Source organism: Perca flavescens, chromosome 2 (assembly GCF_004354835.1).
Source record: "Perca flavescens isolate YP-PL-M2 chromosome 2, PFLA_1.0, whole genome shotgun sequence".
Taxonomy (NCBI): Eukaryota; Metazoa; Chordata; class Actinopteri; order Perciformes; family Percidae; genus Perca; species Perca flavescens.
Window position 1 is genome coordinate 22221302 of NC_041332.1, and position 26202 is coordinate 22247503.

At 40.4% G+C, this 26202-nt stretch overlaps 1 protein-coding gene across 2 annotated transcripts in view; it reads right to left on the reverse strand.

Annotated features, from left to right (window-relative positions):
- ptprdb (protein tyrosine phosphatase receptor type Db) overlaps positions 1-26202 on the reverse strand; it is a 103914-nt gene that overhangs the window by 11070 nt on the left and 66642 nt on the right. Inside the window, exons 10-31 of one of the 2 annotated variants that reach the window (XM_028592634.1) lie at positions 25917-26042; positions 25652-25799; positions 25388-25533; positions 25003-25147; positions 23823-24125; positions 22548-22741; positions 21184-21210; positions 20412-20529; positions 19480-20067; positions 19012-19106; positions 18186-18442; positions 15592-15685; positions 14467-14691; positions 14221-14381; positions 13022-13033; positions 12295-12407; positions 12134-12175; positions 11479-11576; positions 9548-9671; positions 6930-7105; positions 2331-2450; positions 1360-1514 (exon numbers count right to left, since the gene is read on the reverse strand). In XM_028592634.1, the coding sequence (XP_028448435.1) occupies positions 1360-1514; positions 2331-2450; positions 6930-7105; positions 9548-9671; positions 11479-11576; positions 12134-12175; positions 12295-12407; positions 13022-13033; positions 14221-14381; positions 14467-14691; positions 15592-15685; positions 18186-18442; positions 19012-19106; positions 19480-20067; positions 20412-20529; positions 21184-21210; positions 22548-22741; positions 23823-24125; positions 25003-25147; positions 25388-25533; positions 25652-25799; positions 25917-26042 (3467 nt within the window). The remainder of the gene's footprint in view (positions 1-1359; positions 1515-2330; positions 2451-6929; positions 7106-9547; positions 9672-11478; positions 11577-12133; positions 12176-12294; positions 12408-13021; positions 13034-14220; positions 14382-14466; positions 14692-15591; positions 15686-18185; positions 18443-19011; positions 19107-19479; positions 20068-20411; positions 20530-21183; positions 21211-22547; positions 22742-23822; positions 24126-25002; positions 25148-25387; positions 25534-25651; positions 25800-25916; positions 26043-26202) is intronic. The other variant, XM_028592642.1, reaches the window with a different exon arrangement.

Genomic DNA, 26202 nt, shown 5'->3' on the forward strand with positions numbered 1-26202 from the left:
ACACCCTGACCAAGCAAGTTTCCGAAAGTTAATAAAAACCTCTTTATATGGTCAAATTAATATCAATGTGTATGCGTGTGTGTGTGTGTGTGTGTGTGTGTGTGTGCGCGCGCGCACTAGCATGTGTGTTGTTCAGGTGGAATGAGATTCGGTCCATTGTTTGATACAGAGGCTGCTTGATATGTTAAGGCACATTATGATGGAGTCTTGCTGGGATAATTAAATTTCACTGATAATCCTGTTAGATACTCCATCTGACTGCTACGGAAGATTAGGAAGAGCTCCTCTCCTGCCAACCTTTTCAACCCCTCCCCCTCCCGCCCTCATCTCCCTGCTTCTTTATCTTTTCCCCAAGTACCCTTCCAACACTCTCACGCCAGCCCCGGCACTTTTTCACTCCCTCATTTCTTTTTAGACTCCATTTTCTCTCCACCTTTCCTTTTCTTTAATTCATCATTTCCATTCACAGTGTCCTGGATTTGACCTCACCTTCTCTCTCATTCTGCACATATCTTCTCCTCTAACTCCCAGTCACTCGCAAACTCTGCCTCTCAATCATTTCTAAATCCCCTTTTCTTCCCTTCCTTCTCTTCCTTGCACCATCTATATCTCACTAATTCTTCCTCCTGAGAGCTCTGCTCCATATTCCCTCTGCTACCCTCTATCTTTTCTGCTTCACTCCCTGGTAAAAACAAACATCAGCTTCATTCCAGCTCTAGAACTCAACATTGTACCAAGACTGCAATGACAATTTTCCACAATCTTTCTCCAACAAACGTGAGCCTCCTGCTGCTCATTTGAATATAACTTCACCAGCTTAAACTGTAAATAGTGAACACTGAAAGCTACTTATGGAAAAGAGGGTCAGCATGGCGTCTGCGGTTGTTGTAAAACCTTTGCGATGATAGCTGTTGTTTAGGCAGGAATATGGGTGTCTTAGCCAGTGAGGATGGTTTGGGGTTTACATAATGGCAGCTCAATCTCATTTCAGTTCAGGACCTATGAATGATTTTATACAAGTGCTCTTGGACTCTTGTTGATTTTCACTCCTGGGCTTTTGAAAATGATGTTGCCAAGTAAAACCCAAAATAACACACACACACACACACACACACACACACACACACACACACACACACACACACACACACACACACACACACACACACACACACACACAATGTATTTTCTCTTTTGGTCAGGGACCACTGGATTGTTTTCCTTGGTTATTTTAAGAATTCATTTAGTACAGTGAAAACTAAAAAGTCAAAACTAAAACTATGGCTAAAGCACTGACAGACACACACACACACACACACACACACACACACACACACACACACACACACACACACACACCTGCAATGGACGACCATGGGACCGGCATCTGGAGGGTTGCAGGCCTTGACCCTGCGTAGGAAAGCCAGGAAGGGGGTGGGGTGTTCAGGCACCCCGTGGTCTGGCCAGGCGGTGAACTGAAAATGACGAACCTCACGTTTCTCATTGGAACCACTCTGGAAAAGCAGACACACATGTTGATGTGTAATTGTTAACATACAGTACATATATAGTCTCCCATGAAAAGACCAAACCCACAATGTGTTCATCTGTGGTACTCAGCTCCAGGTACATTTGTTTCACTGAAGATGTACATCTTTTACACGGGTCACATCATTTTTTTAAAAGGCTCAGTAATTTCCTAGAAAAGCTGGGAAACATTGTTAATATGAGTACAAACTTTATTTTTTGGGATTGTTTTCCAGCCAGTGAGTATTTACAGCAGAAGGACGGTGTATGTGGGACTGACTGAAAATAAACTACAGTGCTCATATGGTAATAATAATGTAGCAGAGAACAACAGTGTGGCTCACTGATGTATTTATTAGTTTTTGGGCAATGATGGAGGTCTGTGGCGCAGAGGAATAAGCTGCAGTACATCAGGCGTTGGCTCTTTGACCAATACTTGTTAGTAAGATCAATTGATTGTTGGTTTTGCTGTGATTTGTTGAGAACAAGAAAAACAGAGAGTATAACCAGACCTATCCTTTAAAATGTACAACAATAATTCGTGGCTAGCATTTTCAATTAAACAATTAATAATTCTAAGAAAAAATAGGCCTATATTATGGATGATGTCTCCTTTGAAATCTATGGAAGGATAAATAATGTATGAAAAGGTAAAAATGTTGGGTCACAAATGGCAAGTGCATATTCATGTGACATGGCCACAGTATCAAGCACAAACACACAAACTAGTGTGCATAAATATTTCAACAGATCAATACACACAAGCCCCATTACACTCCACTGCCAGTAGCCTGTCAGGTTACCTTGTAAAGAGCGAAAGTCCTGACAGAGTAGGTGGCCAGCTCCACTGTATCCAGCAGAGTGATCTGGATGAGGCCGTACGTCTCTGTGCCCCGTGTTGGCCAGTACTGATCACACTTCACCTACAAGGGGAAGAGGGAAGAAGCTGTGAGAGATGCAGAGCAGTTTGTATGTATATCTGTACACATTTTTGTGAAAGAAGAGAGAAAGAGAGAGCTGACTTAGGTCAGTGTGCTCGTGTACAGAGGCAAAAAAGGAGGAGGGTGTTGAAGCAGATCTGTGAGAGTTTTTTTTGTGCAAAATTCAGACAGTAATGTTTGGAAAAAATGTGCACATAGCGACAACCCAGCGTGTAAAAGCGGTTTTAGTAAGTGTGTGGGGTGAAGAGTGAGAGAGAGAGAGAGAGAGAGAGAGAGAGAGAGAGAGAGAGAGAGAGAGAGAGAGAGAGAGAGAGAGTTCTGCTTTCTGGGGTGTTATCCTGCATACGTTGTGCTTTAAATACTAAACACTGTGTGGCATGAAAGTGATACCTGAAGTTCAGCCCTCACATACTTGACGCTGTATATCGCCCTACATTCCAACCTCACAAATCCCTACAAAATTACACCCGGCACACAAAATCCCAGCATCCATGAACACCATAAACATCAAGAACTCCCCTGTATCAAGCGGTCATATTTGTAGTTCTTCAGCTCAGCCTCGGAGACCACAGAGGAGTGAAGAAACAATCCCAGAGGAGGGGGAAAGGGGGGTGGAGGGCCCTGGCAGAATCAGGCCAAACCAAACGTTATGTGCTGATCCCTCCAGTCCTCACATTAAAGACAGCAGGGAGCTCAGCTCAGCTCGCTCTGCATTCCACTGCTCCAGACTGGGGATTATGCGTTTTGGCCCGGGACGTTCAGGCTGTAATTACAGCTTTTCAACTGTTGTTTTCCCACCAGACCTTAACACACTGTGGGGACAGGAATGGTGCTCCACATAGTGGGGCCAGACCCCTGCCAAACACTAAACAGGTTTCCTGGTGTGAAGACTATATTATCCATTGATATATTGGCTATCAGCACAACTGTGCCCTGTTCTTGTGTGGTTTGATTGGTGCTAAAAGGAAGGATACTGGCAATATTCCCACAGTGGGACCATCTGTGATCATCTGTGTTCTTAATGCGTAAACACATAATGGCATAATGTTGAGAGGTGTTAAATGAGATTAAATCATTTTCTCCAACAAGCAACCCACTACTTCCTAAAACAGTAGATATGGAGGTAGTGGGCTGATAATAAACAGTATATTTAAATTGACTGCTTTCACAGTTTCATTGCATAATGTTGTCATGACTTTATTGAATTTAGAAAATGTATTTCACCAACTAAAGATTCATCATGTTTACGAGACAAGTAACAGCCTACAGATTACAATTAGGTGCTCTGCAGTCCTTCATTCTGTAGTGACTCCACATCAGAACTACAGATTTTTCATAAAAGTAGCCAGCGTGTAAAAGACTCTTCTTCTTTCTACATCATTCTTCTTTCATAGCCACTAGACAGGTGGTGATCATGCAAACTGTAAACACTAATGTGCACTGGTTCTGACCTGCAATGGTTACAATAAAACCCATTTCCCAGCAAGTTAACTAGGAGTGCCTTGTGGTGAGTTGAAAACAATTCTGCATTCTCACTCAATGCACAATCACTCAAATGGGGGGAGGAGGAGAGGCAGCAAAAATGGCACTGAATAGAGGAAAAAAGGTAAAGAGAAAAACCAGGTGAGGCGAGGTTGCATTTTAAAAGGGATTAGCAAAGGAGAGAAAGAGAGGTCTTGCCTTAGAGAAGAAATAAGAGGGCATCTGAGGGTCAAACAGACACAACAGAGACAGTTGGAAAAAGTGGAAAAGGAAACTGTTTCAACACAAGACAGGTTAATAGGAGAAGAAGCACAGATGATAGGAAAGGATAATTTTCTGAACATGGGCACTGGACATAATTGGTTAGCACTTAATCATGATTCATACCTCAAGCCATTCTTGTTCATCTTATTCTAACATGACATTCTAATAAAATTGAGTTTTTACTCAAGCGCATATTCTGTTAACAGCAAAATGCCTTGAAGCTAAATTATTTTCTAATTCATTACGTAGCCCTCATTTAGCTGTTCTTGTAATTCCCTTAGGTCTTGCTCACCATTATACACATTATTTTCTACTGTATTCTATTCCATTCTAATCAACTACATGCCACCTTGTCATGTCCTACATGCACACTCAGACTTCTCACTTAACCACGGCACCTTGAGCTTGGTCACCATAACAATCACAGTTGTATAACCTATTTTCTTACTACATGACCTGGTCCTTATGTCCTCTCCTTGTCTGTCCTGTTCTGTTTAGTCCATCTGGACTCTCCTGTCCTTCCTACAGCCTAAAAAATGATCATCCTGCACTGCCCTGGCCTGTCTTGTACCTCCTTAAAGCTGTCAAACCAACCGTATTCAATCCAATTCTACCCTTACTCAACTTTAACCTAACTGTACATTATTCCTCTCATTTTACTGTAATTTAACCTTCAAAAACTGCTGGGTCCTACTCAACTCTATTATACTTCAAGCTCAACCTGACATCCCTCTTGCACAACTTATCACAACATATCCTAAAACTTGCTTTATAATAACCATCGTTAATAAATGGTAAATTGATAGTTAATGAACACACAATCAAATAATCATCTCTTCTATAGCTCACCAAAAAGATTTAACGGGGCCAAGTTAATGTTACTTGATGCTTTATAAACCACTTATTAATCATTAACTTAATATTATAAGCATTAGTTGCAACTTTAGAGTAGCCATCCAAATAATGTTTATAGATGTTTTACAAAATAATTATTAACCGCTGAAGTTAAATTAACTATCTATCTAAATTAAGTAAATGAACACTATTAAAATAAACTTATTATTTTATATTACACAAAACCAGGGGTGTCAAACTGAACTTTACTAAGGGCCACACTGGAAAATGAGAATCACATCAAGGGTCACACATGTATAGTTCATTGACAGGATTTTATTCAATCTAAAAAGTCAAATATCTTTGACTATATTATTGCATGTCTCATATAGCCTTCTCACTTACAGTTTGGTCGACATAAAGCCCTCAAAAAGTCAGCAAAAAAGTTCCTGAGCCATCATAGAATTTAGCAAATCAAGCAAAAACAATGATTATATTTTTTTACAACAACCTATTTACAGGCCGGAATATGCAAACTGACCGGCTGTTTGGAAATGTCTTAGTCACAACATCAGAAATCTGCCAAATTCTGCTTTTGTGTCGTGTACAGTAATTACAGTTTGAAAACAGTTTCGTCTCTTTTTGGTTTGGCGCACAAAGGTGGGCCAAAATTGATTGTGAACCTAAATTGATATGCGGGCCTTGACTTTGACACATGTGCACTAAACTAATGATAAAATAACATGAATCATAACATTAAACACTTTTTTTTTTTAAGATTATTTTTTTGGGCATTTTTAGGCCTTTATTGACAGGATAGCTGAAGACATGAAAGGGGAGAGAGAGGGGGAATGACATCCAGTAAAGGGCCGCAGGTCTGAGTTGATCCCGGGCCCGCTGCGTCGAGGAGTAAAACTCTATATATGGGCGCCCGCTCTACCAACTGAGCTATCCAGGCGCCCGAATTTACTATCAATTTACCATTTATTAGTAATGGTTATTAAACATTGTTAGCTTATACGCAGTCCTACTCTACACTATACCTAGTTTACCCTTTTCTGTGCTGACAGTGGGGCGTTGCACATTGTCTCTGATGTTCTTCAGACATTTCCCTAATCATTTGAAAAGCAGAATGCTGCAGGTAAAGCAAATACCTAACACACTGCATGTACAGCATTAAGCCTACCTGAGCAACTTTCTTGCTAATGTAAACTTGCACAAAGACCCAATAAAGGTCTGCTACACTTGCTTCATAAAAATATATATATTTTCTTTTTTTTTTTTATATTATTTTATATATATATATTTTAAGGATGTAAAGATTGTAGTAGTGTTTGTGTGTTTGGCCTTTATTGTAACATATGTATTCCTAACATAGCAATCAATATGTAATCTATAGGTATGTTTACACAATGTTTCAAAAAAGTTTAAAAAAAGTGTATGATCAAAAAGTCAGCTGTTTTCTTGAGACAACATTAATGGTCATGTTCCACTTTCTTTAACTACTACTTATGTAGTGGTTCAGGTTTGGCTGGAGAAAAATGTTTATCCTTCGTATTACTTGACCCTACCCTACTACATGTACTCTATACCTTACTCTATCCCACACTTATACACCCACTCACTGCCACTCAAGTCTTCCCTTCCATGTGATACTCCACATCATTTATGCTACTATGTCTTGTGTTCTGTGCTATCTGTGCACAGCCTACCATCTGCTGTCCTATTCCAGCTTTTTGCCAAAACTGTTACTTAATATGTTACTATACATTCTAATATTTGCTCCTCCTCTTCTCTTGGGCATCATTATTGTGTTGGCTTAGCGCTGTGATACCTTGTCCTTGCTGCCCTATACTCCCATTACATCCCCCTTTTTCTTACCCGTGACTTTTCTTCCAGCTTGGTCATCATTATAATGTTGGCCGTGTGCTGCTCCCAGACCATCCTCCAGAATTCACCAAAAGTCTCAGGGAGGGATCCCTGAGTGGCGATATAGGCATTCTGACGGCGGTAGCCATCAATATAGTTAGCATTGATGTAGTCACTGCCTGGGACACCTGCATAATCAGGAAAAAGTGGAAGTTACAGAGGACATTGGGAAAAAAATGGAAAGAGATGTATGCAAGGTGAGGAGGAGAATGAATTGTGACAGGTAAAGAATAAACAGAGGGGAACAGGTGGGATAAATAGATAGCCACTGATGCTGGAATATATAACTATACATTTGTGCCTATCCTATCCATATATATGATGAATGGCATCAGGGTTGAATGTTTCTGCACTGATTAAATGGAAACAGTATCCATCTATGTAATTTTCTTTGCAGATGAACCTGATTCTTATTTTGATTCACAGTGAAATAATCTATATAGATTATTTAATGTCTACTGCCATGAAAGCAGGTTTATGTCCCAGTAATAAAAGTGGAGATCATTTGAGGTCATGTCAGGAAGATTAATGTTTTCACAGGGCCAAGCATCCTTTGGTGTTGGATTGTTCAGCCATCTTGTTTTATAATACATGCTAAGACGATCATGGGCCTAATCTGAGTATACTCTGGGTGTGTCGCTTTGAATGGCAATATGACTGTAAGTCCGTCTCTGTGTAAGACTCAGCTGACACTGCTTGTCCTGGAAGGGATTGTGTGTATGTGTGTGTGTGTGTGTGTGTGTGTGTGTGTGTGTGAGTGAGTGATGTGAGAGACCATCTGTGTGTGTTTGATTTAGGATCAGTCCTGCTCATCTGGGGCCTAATACCATAATCCCAAAAATCACTGAGTCACAGCTCAAACGTGCACACATCGACTAAAACACCAAAGTACACACAGAGACATACACACAGACGTGTACGCGTGAATTTAGCTGTGACCCGATTCTGCCGAAGTGGGACACAAAACTCCTTTTGAGTCGTCTAATAGCAGTTTACATTTGAAAAGAAGGAGTCAATGAGCAAACCCCGACAGGAAGAAACTCCTGCAGCTGGCTCTCTTCTCACAGCCATACTATCATCAATCGCACAAACAGCGCAGACAAACAGACAGACAGATGCACGCACACGCACACGCACACACACACACACGCACACGCACACACACACACTTAACACAGAAGCACAGGGTGTTTCCACAACTTATTTGAAATGGGATGGGGACAGACGGTATGAAGAGCTTCTAACATATGTTTATCAACCTTAGTCTTTAAAAGACAGCTTGGCTAAATGCTTTGATGTGCTCCAACTTCATTGCAAGAGACTGCAGCAGAAGCACTATGCAGATAAAACACACACACACACACACACACACACACACACACACACACACACACACACACACACACACACACACACACACACACACACACACACACACACACACACACACACACACACACACACACACTTCCAGTCACTTGGTGGCTAAACTGGCTTGGCTGAGAGTGTGTATTTATGCAGCATGTGTGGAGGAGACTGGGAGCAAAAGTGCATATCTGTGCTTGTGCACATTTTGGGCATGTGTTTTAAATCTATAGTCGAGTGTGTGTGTGTTCTCTTGTGTGTTGGACATGCTCAAGAGTATATGTGTTTTCTAAGCTGAAAGAAAGACAGACAGCCAGGGCTCCAGGACAGGCGGGGGTGGAAGGGCTGCTCACACATGCTCTGCCCAGATAAGGCTCATCTGTTTGGGCTTGGCCTCCCACTGCCTCCCTCTCTCCACATTGGAGCTGCCAGTTTCTCTGCCTCAGGTCTCTCCTAGCTAAAGTGGGTGAGTGTGCTTCAAAATGCACACTGAGAACAGGACTGTGACTATTTGTTCTTGTAATTTTAGATTGTTTAAAAAGACCAAATCCAGTAAAATGGGCACACCATGGAAATATATCAGGAAATAATAATTAATTTATCTCCAAAATGGTCAAGTTACAGACTATATAAGTTGTATGTGGTGACACAGTGGTTAGAAACAGCAGTGTGGTTGCACCCTGAAATCATAATTTTTTTATGGCTGATGCAGGCATAGCCCTTTGTATGTGTTCTATGAAAATTGGCAATGAAATGGATCTTTAGATTATTAATATCCTATCCATCATGGATAGCAGCTCCCTCTCTCTCTCTCTCTCTCACACACACACACACACACACACACACACACACACACACACACACACACACACACACACACACACACACACACACACACGTTAATACAGATACACTGAAACACACACGTACTTCTATACTTGATCACTCTGGTTGACACAATGCGCTCCCCAGCCTCTATTCCCAACCTTAAATATCACAACTACATGCCCAATCTAAACCCTTAGCCTAATCTTAACCCTGAGTGACCAAAATGTCGTCACTTCTTAAAATGCCCTCACTCTCAACTGAGTCCTCACAAAGATAATAGTACAAAAGCTCAGACACACACACACACACACACACACACACACACACACACACACACACACACACACACACACACACACACAGGCAGCGTGTCTTACCCTCAATGCTGGAGAGTATGACCCTAGAGTGATCATAGGCAATGACGTTAGCATAGCGGTTCTTTGGTTTGTTGACCTCCAAGTTGGAGTTCTCCCATGTGAACTGCTGACCAGGGTCGATGGACTACAAGACGCAAAAGACAAGGTCGAAGAACAAAAAGCAAACATCAACAGAAATAAGATAATGTATGTTCAAACTCCTGAATGTTCAATCTAATTCTCTAATAATATCATGCATACGTAGCGCCATATGCTTAACCACTTAAAATTGAGTGTTGGCAAGGATGAAATAGATAGACAGACAGACAGACAGACAGACAAAAAATCTGCCTCAAAGCGCAGAAAGTGAAATCTAGAAAAGCCAGAACTGGACAAGTCAATGCATCTGAGCTCACAGGCATTGTCCAGTGATGTTGCAGCAAAACCACACCATTAGAAACCAAGTACAAATTGAAAATGAACGAAGTCTTATTAAACTTGGACAGGAATGTCGGCAAATACAATATCCCATTTCAAGAAACACCAGCGATGTAGGGACTTTCCGCTTTATAAAAAAACACAAAAAAACTAGCTACCAGAGAAAGATGATAAAAGCACGATAAATTCCTCTGGGAGAGAAAGGATGGTTGTGTTAGACCAACACATTAAGTTCCTGAAGGGTAATTACAGTGTAACCATCACTGTTAGCTGGGAGAGGCAGACATGAGGTCATTATGGGGTTGTCAATGGAGAGGGACGAAGAGGAGAGAGCCAGGGTAATTTAGCAATTTTGAATATTTTACAACACATAATTATGGTTTGGTTTGGGGAAAAATGGTACTGGTTGAGTGCATGCATGTATGTGTGTGTTTAAAACTGCTTTCCGCACACTGCCCAACATCATGTGTGTCTGATTATTACACCGCAATCATTTCTGGCCTCTCTCTCTCCCTCAGTCCCTCCTCCATCCATCTCTCTCGTTGCCTCGTTAAGGGTTCAGTACCGAACAAAGCACACAGTCATGCAGAGAGAATGTGGGGCTCAACAGAGTGGTTCTAACTCACACCACAATTACATACAGCCTCTCCCTCACTGTCTCTTCCACCCTCCTTTAGCCTCTCTCCCAACGCTTTTCTCCCCTAAACATCCTCGCTCTGTTTTTCTACTCTTTGCATAATGTGTCCTTGTATATACGCATCTCTGTCACACACAATTTATCTCTCTCTTGTGGTAGCCAATTAGAGCCTTATATCTGCCTATTCACCCAGAGGCCGTCAGTCTAAACTGATTTATGTTTTTGTGAGGAAAAGAAAAACATTTTTACCCCTTTAATAACTCTCTGTGGAGCTCATTGTAATGCTAGCACTATTTGCTACACAGCCAGTGTGTTGGGTAATATTTCTACTGATGTGTTTTTTCTTATTTAGTGCCACAGTTCAGCTTACCATGTTCAGGCACATTGTTATCTCAAAGTACATGCCTTTTTTGATCCAAATTAACTGGGTTGCAAGTTGAAGGAAACTAATCAAGAAGCCTCTTTTTTGTAGAGCACACTTGCTTCCTGTATCTCTTGGTGAGTCTGCTCTCTTTGCTATCTCTGTTGCTCTTCTTTCTCTACCAAAGCGTAGAAATAAGGGCTTGATAACCATCTCGCTGTAAGCAAACTCTCTTTGAGCTTGCAATTTCAATTTCCTTCTTATATTTGTATAGATAATGACAAGACAGTAGAGAGAGGAAAATGCGCTTTATCTTGTATCGTTTTATGAAGACGAATCAAAATGCAACTTAGCTGTGAAGACTACGCAAGGCTCCATCTACAGCGCTCACCATTGAAATTGAAACTGAGCTTAAAAAACCTGATGAGTCAATGATAAATATGTGTGTGACTGCATCAAAAGCAGATGAATTTCCCAAGCTAAAGATTTTCAGGGACAGATAATCAGCATTCTTACCTCGTACTCTTGGGAGAACTTGAGATTGTCGTTTGCCTTGAGGCGCTCAGTGTGATCTGCCAGCTCAGAGATGGGGACGGGTGGGTGACTTGCCATGCCTGCCGAGCACAGAAATAGAAAAAAGAGGCCATTTGGATAGATGTACAACTAAAGTTTTTGGAGGAAAATGTTAAGAGTTAGGATTCTCAGAGGTGTTGTTGTTTAGTGTTCTGTCCAGAGTCAGCGGAGGAAGCAAATGGAGTGTTTTTTTTTTTGTTAAGTGACCATTTTCTCTCAAGGCAGACAGAGACAACAATGTGCGTGTTCTGAAAGTTACTGAGGCACAATAACATGTCCTCAGAGTATATGCACACTGCTGGTGAAGACAAAAAAAGACTAAGACACAGGCGGTTAAAAATTTAGCATGTAAAAAGAAACAATTGGGATTTTTAAAGAAGTATTCCAGAGGCATTATGATGAAATGTTGTCAATTCAAGCAGCTTGATCCTATATGGGATGGAAGGTTAGTTAGCATGGAAATGGAAAAGAGAAAGAAAGAAAGAAAGAAAGAAAGAAAGAAAGACAAAGAGAAAAAGATAGAAAATGAATGTGGTAAGAAGGAAAACAATGACAACAGAGAGAAGAGAAGATCTATGACAGACTAAGACCAACTAACTTGACAAACGGCGATAACCGCGGTACACTGATACACGGTAGGCTGAAAAGGGAAACAACACCACAGTTAATCCTATAAATACAACTAATATTTTAAGAATCACACATCACACTAAACCCTGTGTTTGTGCCTGTATGTGTATATAGCTGTGTCTAGTTTACCTGGAGTCTGGAAGTTAATTCGGCGTAGCTCCACAGGATCAGTGGGATGGTGGGACGACATGGCTTTGCTGCAGGGGAAACTGCTCTTCCTGCCTTCAGCCTCGGCCCTTTTCCTGGAATAACAGACATGATGCACCTCAGCCTGATGAACTGAAACCTTTTACTGCATGAAAAAGTGAATCTGGGAAAATATGGGGTTTATAAACCAACGCATAGCCTCAATTAATAATTAATTAATAAACGGACAAGACAATGCTAAATTTCCAAGAAAAGCTGCATAAAATTGCTCCTTGGACAGTTACAGAGATAGCTGGAATTCTCAGGAAATTTTTGCTTCAAATTCAACCTTTGGTTGACTGCTGGTTTAGTGTTGCAGGTTTTTTATATGTTAATATAAAAAATGCTTTTTGTCACAGAAACTCTCAGGAGTTTAAGTGAAATCTATATTCTCACATTTTCTGTGCTTTTACACTATATTTGGGTTTAAACCATCGACGTGAACAAAATAAAGCAGAGCAGTTGTCGTTTCTTACTCTGCATACTTACAATTTGCTTTTATGCCTTATATCTTTATCCAGTGCACTGTAGGTTACTTTAGAATCATCAAAGAAACATCAAGGTAATCCTTACTCTGCTGGGATCTATTATCTAAATTCTTTTGTAAAGGCCTTTCAAGGAAAATACCCCTGTAGGACAGAGGAAATGGTAATAGGTAGTGTTTGTTTACCTGTCAGGTTTGCTGGATCCAAACAGGGAGAAGAGCAGATAAAAGGACAGACAAGGATGAATAAAATTAGTGTCAAAAAACAAACACCAGAGACTAAACTAACATTGAACTCATCGTTTTACCCCTCTCATTGAAACTAATCTAATCACTTTCTCAATACAATGTTATATAAGTTAAATAGGGATAAACAGCGAATGTAAAGCTAACTGACAAAACTCCTCCTCTGATTTCTCACAACACTGCATACACAGCACCCTCTTCGATGTGTGACATCTAATAACATACTGGAAAAATGTTGCAGAGTGCAACTCAGCTACAGAGATATTAATGGCTGTGGATCGCCACTATTTACACTCTAGGGCTTATGAACTTTAGATTATTACCATCAAGGTTAATCATTTTGCAATGCCACATCACAGTCACAGCAATTATTCATGTGAATTAACAAAGCTCCAGCCAGCAGAACAGATGATTATTATGAATAATGCTAATGAGCGATAATGTTATCTTCCCTATCTGTTATGCAACTTTGCTCTCTGTATATAGATTTTAAGAACAGATTACAGAAAACACACAATTAAATTTCGGAGAACTTGGGAGCTGAACTCAGATGTGATTAGTAAACATACAGTCGGGACGTTAATTGTGTCGCCTGCAGCAGCACAGAATCACAATAAATATATCTTAATGTTAGTCCTGTATGTTGCATAAATAATGGAAACACATATTTGCACCAGCTGGACTTTGTTCAGTCTCAACTTGGTTCTGAAGTCTTGCATTCAGTTTGTGGAAGAGTTAGATGGGGGCGAGGGGGAAATTAAGGTACTTTTTATAAATTCCTTAGCGCAAGATTGCCGAAATTTGCGTCAAAATTCATACTCCTTGGAGTCATAACTCAGTCACATCTGATCACACAGATAATGATATACATATTGTTAGATTCAGTGTGATTAATGATATCATAATGATGATATCCATCGCAAATGAATCCATAAATCTGCTTAGAAATTATAGAACAAATGTAAACCTTACAACTCCTGAACTTGACTGGGAATCATCAAGTTTTTTTAAGTACTTCAGTACCAAAGTAATCCAGTGAAAGTCATCTGTAATTTTGTCTGATTCGGAGCACACTGTGTCAGACTTTAAAAAGCCCTGTCCTATATTAAACCTTACTGGCTCCATCATGCTGTCCTTACCTCTTGAAGAGGAGAATGGCGATGACGATGCAGACAATGAAGATGACAGCCAACACAGGCCCCACCACCCACAACAGGCCCTCTTCCTCATCAACGATTGGCTGAGGATCCACATCCGATGAGGTCACAGGATCAGAATAAGGGCTAGTGGCATACATAGTCTGTAGGAAGACATGGTTTTATGCATTTGGACAAAACTGCATTTGGATGGGTAAACTGTGTAGGTGTGTTTGTGTTTGTACTCACATTCTCAGAGAGGTCGAGTAGCGCAAGCACAAAGAAAACATACTCCTGTCCGTTCTGCAGTGGACGGTTGCGGAAGTCGCCATAGTTTCGCCCATCACCTAATGTAAACTCCAGGGGAAGGGTCTTAAAGTGAGCAGTAACATAGGCCCTAGGGTCTGATTGGGCAGCCTGTCTGCGGATGCGGAGGGCACGACTGACACTAGTCCTGTTGATCTCTTTCAGGAGCTAAAATGGAAGGCAAGGATAAACAGAGGAGAGGGAGAAGGATAAAGATAATTAAAACAAAGGTTTGACAGAAAAAAATTAGATAGTATAGAAAATTGGGAAATAACCATTGGTCATAATTTCCATCTCATATATGCCAAGTTCAAACAAAGTGCAACATCAAAGCTGATTAGACACTACAACAATTACATTTCTTGGATACAATAAAGGCAATGTAGTCATCCTTCTGCCATTGCCATTATTTTCCTAAAAAAATCTATCATTTGTCAATTTTGGGGATTTGTATTTCTGAGTTTTGATAACAAAATAAAACCTTGGAAAAGAAAGACGGTTTGGCAATTTTACCTCACACAAAAACCCTCATTAGTGAAGGAAGAATTGGCTGTATAGAGCATTATCACCTTAGCACAAATGTCTTCATCATCAATTGAATTGCTACCAAATTTATCCATTGAGACAGTGGGCAGCATAAAAACTCTATTGAAATTCATCTCACACACATGAATGTGCTTTCAGAACAGCGTAATGAGGTGATGAAGTCTTTAGAAAAAGGCAGGAAGTGGAATTGGATGGGAAATGTTTTGTGAAAGTATTGATTGGATTGAACAGGCATGGATGGCCAGGTCGTCTACCTTCGCATAATAAGACTTAAACATGCAATTACATTCAAAATACTTTATTGGTCCCTCAAGGGGCAATTTGAGGCAAGCAAGTTTGCAAACAAAAGTACACATAGACAATTAATTTACACACATAAAAAAACATCTAAAATACACACGGATTAATGGTAGTGGCCAGACCATAGCTGGCCAACATGTGACTTAGTTTATAATTAGCTCCTTATTATGACCATTAATTAGCTATTTAGAAGAATGGCCTCCTGTGTGCTGCATGTCTCACCTCATCCAGGTTCATCTGGTCAGGCTCCTCCCAGGGATTCAGGAACTTCCCTCCTCTCTGCTTCTTCAGTGGCACCACGACCACATAGTAACCCCTGAAACACAGCATGCACTGGGTTCACGCTTAAGAAAATACACAATATAAACTAGGATTTTTTCTTCTTCAATATGTCAGGAATAGTTTGGCATTTTGGGAAATACATGCATTTCCTTCTTCTCTGAGAGTTAGATGAGAATATAGATACCATTCTCATGTCTGTACAATAAATATGAAGCTACCGCCGGCACCCAGTTAGCTTAGCTTAGCATTACTGGAAACGGGCAAACAGCTAATTGGAAGGCAACAAAATCGGCTCACTTACTAACACACTATATCTCAAGTGCAAAGCTAAGCTAAGCAGCGGCTGGTGGTAGTTTCATATTTACCATACACCAGTGTCACTTTACTTTGTAACCAAAGTCTTCTAATTTATATATTTTTTTATTTTAGTCTTATATAGCTTTTATTTATTTATTTTATTTCTCTATTTATCTGTTCTATTGCTGTCATTGTGCGGCTGCAAGAACCAAATTTCCCCTCTGGGGATCAATAAAGGTTTATCTTGTCTTAGCTTCATATTTATTGTACACACATGCAAGTGGTATTGATCTTCCCATCTACTGTAAGTCTCTGCAGGAAAGTGAGTAAGGATATTTCCCAAAATGTCAAACTATTCCTTTGGTCTGCTGCTTTAAAGAACTATGGAGTATTGTATTATTAATACAGTATATTTCTGCAGCAGCAGCTGAGAGGCTGTACTTTAAATCTAAACTGTATCGTTGTATTTTAACCAGAGGAGCATGTCTGAAGCCGTGTGTAACACAAAAACAATAATACCACTGGATCAGGGGATCTTTTTTTTAGAAGCGTCAGACCATAAGCACCTGTCAAGTGATGAAGGCACAGAAACCAAAATCATCCATATGTCCTCAACAGATGACTCACTCCAGCATTCCATGCTTGCACTTATGCACAGATGGTACAATTCAGAGTGTCGAGTGATACAGTAGAAAGTAGCTTATTTTTATAAAATATGAGAAAATTAGAATTTATTACAGCTTTAAAGCTGAAACAGCTTGTGAAAGTGAAAATGTGAAAGACTATTGTCTCTGTAGCAGTGAAAGAGCAAAATGCTGTTTGGGACTCAAAGAACTCCCAAAACACTTCTGATGGGACGGACAAACTACAGGAAAATGGCTGTGAGAGCAGTGGAGTGATTCAGGTTGTGCTTTAAGGCAGAAGGACCGCTTCCACTTGGTATCTATACTTGTTCTTGGCTATAAAAAAAGGCAGATGAGATTATCAGTTTTCATTTGGTCCATTGTGGGAGTTCTCAGATTTGCTTTGCTGCCAACTAAGAGAAATCCTTGATAGACCAATAAATGAAAAGCAGCAGCAGGAGGAAGAAGAAGTGGAATTGGAGCCAATTCTGAACAGGTTAATAAAAATTTGATAGTGATTAATTGCTGAATTTCTATAGTTAATCGCGATTAATCACATGTTTTATCACATGATTAAAATTCTATTATTTTGCATTTCAGAACAGTTTTTAACTACATATAAACAATGGAAAGCAATTCTTACCAGTGTATCTTGATTGGGAATCAAATGAATGCAAGCAAAGTTACTTTATGAACTTGACTTTAAGGTTTGTATTTGTTTATTTTTTATTTATTGTAAACAAAAGAAACATTTGTGAAGCTGTCATTATTACACAATTCCTCCAAGTACCTAACAAAAAAACAAAAAATCCCTGTCCTTATCAAAGTCAATATAGTGTGCAGTAACTTCTAAATAATTTTGATTACTCACTGACGTCCAGTGATCACCGGTTAATGAGACAGCGTTTGCAGTTTGCAGCAGTTCCAGTTGGGCTGCTTTCTCTGTGGAGTACAGGCTGTGTCTGCGTGGGGCTGTTGTCCCCCTCGATGGCAATGTATAAGACGGGTCAGAACAAGCCAACTGTAGTACTTCTTTAAGAGTCTTCTACGATGCTGACAGTTCTGCAGTTAGTTGCCACCCATTTCGCAAGAGCTGTAGTCATTTTTTTGGATTTGGTTTCATCGACAGGTCGTCGAGTAGCACTCTCCAAAATAGTGCTTTGCATGAGCCCACTAGCATCAACCTGAGTCATGTTAACTGTACTATGCCTAGCTCGTAGGTGGTAGCTCAAGCTTGACGTGCTTCGGTTATATTTTAATTCGAAAATAAAAAACGCCATTCAGAATTGTGTTGCTGATGCATTTCTCCATCATGCCTGCAGCCTAGGATGAGGCAGTAGGATGTGTTATGAGGCAGCTTCATGATAAGTAAAGGTGCTGCAAAGGGTCAAAATAATAGCCCGTTAGGCACGATGCGAAGCTGAGTGAAGTGTAAAATAAATTAATAAATGGTGGCATGCGATTAAAAAAAATGTACGCGTTGTGCACGGCCCTTAATCGCATCGCGATTAACGCATTAATGCTGACAGCCCTAATAAAGATACTTACATGTAGACATTACATTAAACCAAATTCTTTACTCTCACTCTCTTCACTCTCATCCATCATCACTACCTGACTTTGGCTGTGGTCTGCACCGCCGGTAGCTGCACAGTCACCATGCCATCGGCGTTGGTCTTTCCCACCACCGTGGGTTTGGTTTTTAGGATGTCCGGGGCGGTGGTGGCTGTGACGCGGTGCTGCAGACCCCCGGCGCTGTTGGCCCGGTTGGTAAGCAGAAAGGAGTACTGGGTGTCTGCCTCTAAGCCAGTGATCAGCTTCTGAGTCTGTTTCCCATCCACTTCCACAGACTGGCCCTTTCCATACAGGATCTGGACACGGGTTAGGTCACATAGTTTGAGAGTTAAATTGAATATGACACAAAACACACAATGCAGCACATATTTGTAAGCTCTCAAATAGTGTCTTATGCTTTTATTTACCTTAACCAAAAGAACCAGGCGTTTATTTTACAGGGAGGTTATTAATTTGTAATTGTAGCTGTTTTATTGGTAATTCTTTTTATACTTTAGTGCAAAGCCTCCATGTAATGGCCTGTTGTCTTGTGAACTGAACACCTCTATTTTACATCAAAAGCTTTCCAGCTGATCAAGGGGCATTATGTGTCTGCAATACTTTATCAATCATTAAACAGGAAATGTTAAGTGTCATTACCAGCAACCTAACACAGATAAAAAATGCAATAAATGATTGAAAATAATACAATGCATTATGCTGACTTTAGTCAGAAAGGGTAATTTCATTCTCCCTTCGCCCCCCCATTCTTTATTTGCATCCTGCCTTTATTTGTCTGTAAACCATTTGAGACCTGGCCTTTGAATTCTGTTTTTCATTTTTATTTAACAACACTGAAAAATGACAAAATGCAAAATCTACTTACAGTGAATGGCTGGGCAGGGTTCTTGTCTCTGATCTCCCAGGACAGCAGAACAGAGTTCTTCATGGCAGCCTTTACTCTGAAGTTGGTGGCAAACACTAAGGTACAAAAAACCAAAAACATGAATATGATTCCAAGCTCATTTATTCTCACCAAAAGTAATGACCTTACCTGTGTATCATTCTCTAGTACCAGTCTCAAGCTAGCTATCTGCTCTGATCAACACAGAGTGAGTGTGACTGGACAGGGAAACTCGCCCAAGACCGAAGACTCTTACCTTGCTTTGGGACGTTGGGACTAAGACTACAGTGACAAGACAACGAAAAAGGACACTTAGGATGTTGTCACCAGATGTTGTGTGTGTGTGCGCAAGTGGGACTTAGTGTGCACAATGTATGCACAAATGTATTGTTAGGAAGCATGTGTTGCATCCTGAGCAATGAAGATGGGTTGTTAGAACATGAATCCTACCTTGGTCTAGCCGCTGTGTCCTAAACTGGACACTGGGGCTAAACGGCCCGGGGCCAACAGCTGTGAATGCGCACAACCTGACATCATACACAGTATCGGCACTCAGACCCTCCAACAAAACACTCGACCCTGGAGCGGGCACCACAACTTCTGAGGCATTCCCTCGACTGTTTATATCCTTGTACAGAACTGAGTACTTCATAATTTTCCCATTTTGCTCAATTAGTGGGACTGATTTCCACGCCAGCTGGAGGGAGGTGGCAGAAGACTCTTCTAAGATAATATTTTCTGGGTATCCACTTGGGGCATCTTCTGGAGTAGTCACCTCCATTACAGCCTCCTCTCCGTAGCCCATTTTGTTACGGGAAGAGAGTCTGAACACGTAGTTAGCTCCCTTATGGATGTCCTGAGCGGTGTAGCGGTTCTCCTTGGTGGGGATCTCCACCACCGTGAAGGGAAGAATGTCGATGTGGCCGAAGGTGAGGCGGTACCCCAGGAGCGGGGTGGGTGGGTTGGGAGGTGGGTACCACTGAAGCAGAGCAGTACCTGAATCAGTGACACTCACCGTCAGTTTGGGCTTTTCAGGCACTGGAAAGAGGGAAATAGGGAGAGAGAGAGAGAGAGAGAGAGAGAGAGAGAGAGAGAGAGAGAGAGAGAGAGAGAGATAATAAGATAATTAGAGGATAATTGCAAAGCACATTATTCACAACCCCAAGCAAAGCTGCAAAATATGATTAATATGGCACCAAATGACTGGTTCCTTTCTGGCATATCAAGGTGAGATAGAGTGGAACATGAACCAATTCAATGATTTAATGGCCTCTAATGATCATAAATGAGGATTTAGTCTCAAAGATTGTTACTAGTTTTGTGTGTGATTTTGTAGTTCTATGTATTTCTGTTTGTGTGAGAGTCTGCGTCAACACACTTACGTGGCAGGGCGCTACAGACAGTAACAGGTTTGCTACGAGCACCATCGCCCTTGGCAGTGTAAGCTCCCACTGATACAGAGTAGGCAGTGTCTGCCTTCAGGTCTCCAAGAACCACCTCCTGCAGAACAACAAAACGAATTGTTAGCTTCAAAAGGAAACTAATTTTGTGTGCCCTTAGGACAAAAAAAAAAGTCTGTGTCAAATTGGTCAGAAAGGTAAAATTCTATGCTTTTTGTCTGACAGTGTACCTGTACCAGTTATTAAGATCTTTTTTACACCAACAATACTCTCCCAGGCCAGGAAATACATTGTTCACCTAGCTGCTGCTTTTGGAAAATGTGGAGTGGATATGGTTTGTGATCATAAAAACAACTATATCAAATTATCTCAGTATCACAGCTCAAAATGTGGTCCATTTGCAACTAAAAATGTAATTTAACTACACAGACACTCAAAACTAGTTTAGATTTGTCTCCATCTAAACACTGAACACAATATCTTCTTCATTTTTTTGGTCTGTGGAAAGTAGAAATAATCATGGTATTTTGGCACAATACCCACAAATGACTCATATCATCAGTTATATGTGTTCTTCCAAGGTCCTTTATTAAAAATCATGGAGAGCATACACTGCAGAAATGAAAAAAGGACTTCCTGCTGGGTTTTAAGCCCTCACTCAGTCATAGGAGATTCACAATCTCATAAATATGACTCATCTGCTGTCTGTGCTTTGTTATCACTATTAAATAATATGTTTAAAGGGTTTACTCACATATTCAGCTGAGTCTTCATTTCCCCACTGAATGACGGAACAGTATAGAGAAAAAAGATAAAGGAGAGAAAAACAATATTCTTATTTTTTGGGATATTTATCTGAAAGACTTCGCACTCAAGTTTAATGCCATAGAAGTATTAGTTTAAAATGATCATTATAAATAGATTTAGGTCCATTATATATATATATATATATACACATATATACACACATATATATATATATATATATACTACTGGTCAAAAGTTTTAGAACACCCCATTTTTTTTTGTTTTTTATTGAAATTTTAACAGTTCAAGTCCAATGAATAGCTTGAAATGGTACAAAGGTAAGTGGTGAACTGCCTGAGGTTAAAAAAAAAAGTAAGGTTACCCAAAACTGAAAAATAATGTACATTTCAGTATTTTACGAAAAGGCCTTTTTCAGGGAACAAGAAATGGGTAAACAATGTAAAGCTGTTCTGCAGCAATGGAGGTTGATCAGGCTTTGAAAGTTGGTGCTACCAATTCCCATAGGTGTTCCAACTTGTCTGGATTACTTACAACCCCCTCTGTTTGTATAAAAGTATTGTTGGAACACACTGTGGTACCGTACCCTCGTGAGCATTATTTGAACAGTATTGTACTGCAGAAAGTCGTGTTGCTATAAAAATGGCGGGAAAAAGGCAATTAACAATGGAAGAGAGACAGACCATCATAACACTTAAGAATGTTGGTCTTTCCTACAGAGAAATTGCGAAGAAAGTCAAGGTGTCAGTGAGTACAGTATTCTTCACCATCAAAAGGCACTTAGAAACTGGGGGGGACTTTGACAGGAAGAGGTCTGGCAGACCCAAAGCCACAACAGAATCATATATATATATATAACAGAATATATATATATATATATATATATATATATATATATATATATATATATATATATATATATATATATATATCCTGTACATATCCTGGACATAAATCCAATAATGATTAAAATGAAAAGATTCAAGTCTGAAATATGCTTTCTTTCCAAGAGTAAGATGAGAAAAAAGATACTGCTCTCATATCTGTGAGTTAAATATGAGGCAAAACTGGCAAGACTGTTAAAAGTTATATGGCAAAAATATTTTGCTTATCTACAGTAAAACTACCTAGATGGCCCCATACTGGCTCTCTCTAGGTACCAATGTGCTGAGGGAGCTCACAAGTTCTTCATGACTCTAATGAGACTATGAAATGAATATGATCATTTACAATAAATATGACTGTATTAGTTTTCTAGTGTATAGAGTTGTAAGTATGATTTTATAAGGCATTCATACAACAGTTCCTGAAACAGTTGATTATAAGGTGTAAGAGAATATATGTTAGTGTTACCTGAGAGTCCTCTATGAGGATGTCCTTGATGAAAGGCTGACCCTGAGGTTCTCCGTAGTTCATCCTCACATAGTGGACTTGGTAGCCTCGGATCTGACCGTGCTGCCGTTCGGGCGCCGGTGCTCGCCATTTCACCCTAACGGCCGAGGCGTTCACAGTCTCTGCCTCCACACCTCGCGGAGGACCACTTGGAACTAAAAATGCATTTTGGGATAGAGGTCAAGGGTCACAGATGATGGGCAATCAGACCTTCACTTTTTCTAATCAAAAATATATTGTTTTCAGGGGAGGTTTCAAAAAATAGAACCCTCCAAAAAATCAAAAAATGCTTTGATGTCTGGGAAAAAAGTCAAAATAGTAAAAAATGAGAGTGCTTGAGGAAAAACATGGAGGAAAAAAGCAGTGGAGGATAAGAAGCAAATGTAAAGAAAGATAAGAATGGCAGATAGAAAAGGATTTGTTGCCATGGGCAGATAAACAGTGGCAGGCAGTCAAAGAGAACATATTGTTATCAAGAAAAACCTCTTGTGCTGCCAAGAACAAAAAAAAAAAAAAAAAAAAATATATATATATATATATATATACTAAGAGAAAAAAATTCTGGAATGTTTCCAAACTGGAAAACATGGAGACATTGGGAGTATGAGATATTAAGCAAAAATATTGCTGACATATTACAAATTACTCAAAACACAACAACATAAATTGATTAAAAGTAGATTAAAAATATTCAAATAATTCGAGGGAAGTTGGAAGGGCAGACGGTCTGTGAGAATAGCCAAGGTGTGGAAAGGCCAAGGTACAGCTACAGCCAAAGGGTTTGTTTTGGTATTGTTAGTGGAGAATATAGTGAGAAAACCATCCCTTATCCCCAAAAATAGGGGATTTAATAAGAAAGGGGAAAAATGCGGAAAAAAAGATGCGGGTAAAAAAAGGGATTAAAAAGTGTTGCTGGAGAAAAAAGGGTTGCTGTTGACAAGAGAAAGCAGTGGTGAGGGTGTAGCAGGAGGAGATTTCCGCATGTAAGAGGTTTCTGGCGGTTATAAAGGAATAAAGGAGAGATTTTCAAAAGTAGAGGGTCTGACAGTGGTTCTCAAGTGCATCACCCGTTGAGATTGCAGCTCAAGGATAGACAAAAGGCCTTTACTGGCCAGTGAAATAAACTTGCTGTTAGTTTAGGGATCTTTCACCTCAGTAGTGCTATGTTAGTGAGGTAGCCATTGTTAGTGGGGCGGACCATCCTAAGACAGGCAGGGGGTTTGTTTGGGAACATACCATCTTCCTCGGTGCGGATAAGCAGCTGTAAACTCTCTGGTCCATCCCCAGCTTCCGTCTGCGCCCGTACCGTTATGCCATACTCAGTCCATTTCTCCAGGTTTTCCAGGAGATACGGAGAATTTCCCAGAAGAATTCCATCAATTCTTTTAGACACTTTGTTGCCCTCGGTAGTGGAGTACTGGATGGAGTATCCTGTAATGATGCCATTCTGAAACTCCAGAGGAGGTGGAGCCCAACTTACCAGGATGCTGGTAGAACTGGGACTGGTGCATGTGATGTCCTGGGGAGGAGCTGAAGGAACTGATTGGCCAGTTTTGAGGATGCACAGTAGGGGTTGTTTGGGTAAATGTTATTTGGTCATGTGTGCAAGTTGTTATTGGTGGGTGGAGAGGTGAGGAAGTGAGGTTTGCCGTGAAGGAATGGGGATGAAATTGAGCGGACGAAAGACAGAGAACAAAAGACAAAGAAACATAAAATGAAAACAAAACACTGGAGAACAGAAAGCTCTTACAAAAAATGACCCTGTGAATAGAAAGCAAGATGGCTGAATGATGGGTGTCAACTTCTGTTTGGTAGAAATGTTTGATTAATGAAAACGAGTGATTGAAATGATTGAAAAGAGATGGAACACAAAAACACTGACTAGAGCTTTAACACACAAACATACCTTCCCATAACTTACTTGTCCTTACAGCCTACCCAAGCCTCTGTGATCCATGATGGAGCTCTCATCTCTATCTAGCTTCTCTGGCTTCTTACCTTGTTTTTAGTGATTCTCTTACAGACCTCAGATTATTAGCCAACAAATTAAGAATTGTTTTTTCTGCTGCCAATCGTCGATAAACTGTCTGGTACTATATTATATGTAGGATTAAGTTCTGGGAATTATTTATTTAATAATACATTTGTTGAAATATCAAATCTGAGGTCAGTGAAGGTCTGGATTCATGACGGCCCCATTATGACAATGCAAAAAAAGTAATTTGCCAAATGTCTTAAGAAATACTGTGTGTTACATCCAAATCTATGATGATCAGATTGGGCATTTCATGTATTTGTGGTTCAGTTTCTGTGTCAGTTCCAATTTTTGCATTGTCAAAATTAAATCCTCTCTCTCTCTCCCCCTCTCTCTCTATTCCACACAAACACACACAGCAGTATTTGTGGTGGGACCTACGTGTCTGTGGTGTGTCGATGGACACATCATTGGTATACGCCCCAATTCCATGCTTGCTCCTGGCAGCCAGCTGGAAGGTGTAGGTGGAGAAAGGCTTCAGGTTGTTTAACAGGTAGGAGGTGGTCGGCTCAAAGGTGACCTTTTTCTGAGAAAAAAAACATGAAGACAGCGGGACAGTGGAAGACATCAAGTTGTGAGAAAAACAAAAGAACATCGTTGTAATAACAACTAACAAAATGAGCATCTGAGATTTTGATATTAGGATCAACTGATCTTATGTTAACCCCACCCTTCTATCTTTCAATCTGTTATTGCCCATTATGTGTTAGTCCAGCAAAACAGTCCTCTCATCTACCAATCCGTCTGTCTCTCTCTCTTATCTTACCTCCTCTGTGTCATCAGCTCGACGGTAGACCAGTTCATATCCTGTGATCTGGTTGTCGGGGCCACCCTGGGGTGGGGCCACCCAGGACAACAGGATATTGGTCTCAGACTTGGCCTCACCCTTAAATTCTGAAGGTTGGGATGGAACTACAGAGTTGAGGAAAATAAGGAAAAGTAAAACCAAGTAGAGATGTTAAATATAGCATGGCATATCTGTCTAATACAAGCAAAGCCTGACACCCCTCTCTTGCTTCCTGTCTCTTACCTCCAGTCTTGGCTATAATCTGCAGGTCCTGGGACAGGGGTCCGTCTCCTACAGAGGTAAAGGCCAGCACTCTGATGTAGTAAGTCTTGTTGGGAGTCAAACCCTGGATGGTAATGAAGTTGGCGCTGCGCACCATCTGTTTCTCCCACTGCACAACACACAAACCGATGCATGAATGCAAGTAGACACACAGATGCACACTTATGTATTAGACACAGGCAGACAAGGAAAGATAGTCAGCTGTGATTCATAAACAGGTACACACCTGGTTGACTGGTAGCGTGTTGTCTGAGGTGTAGTAGACTCTGTAGCCCACCACCTGTCCATTAGGTTCCTCTGGTTCATCCCAGTGGATGATTGCTGTTGTGGTGCTCAGCATACGACCCCTGACCTGCAGGGCAAACATAAAGAACTTCATCAACGCTGCACTGGGATATAAATGTCATTTCACTGGAGTTTTGTAGAAGAACTTTTTGTTTGTTTTTTTGAGAATTAAAGGTAACTTAAGACTAGTGTTTAAAAAGTACACAATGTAAGATTTATAATAATAT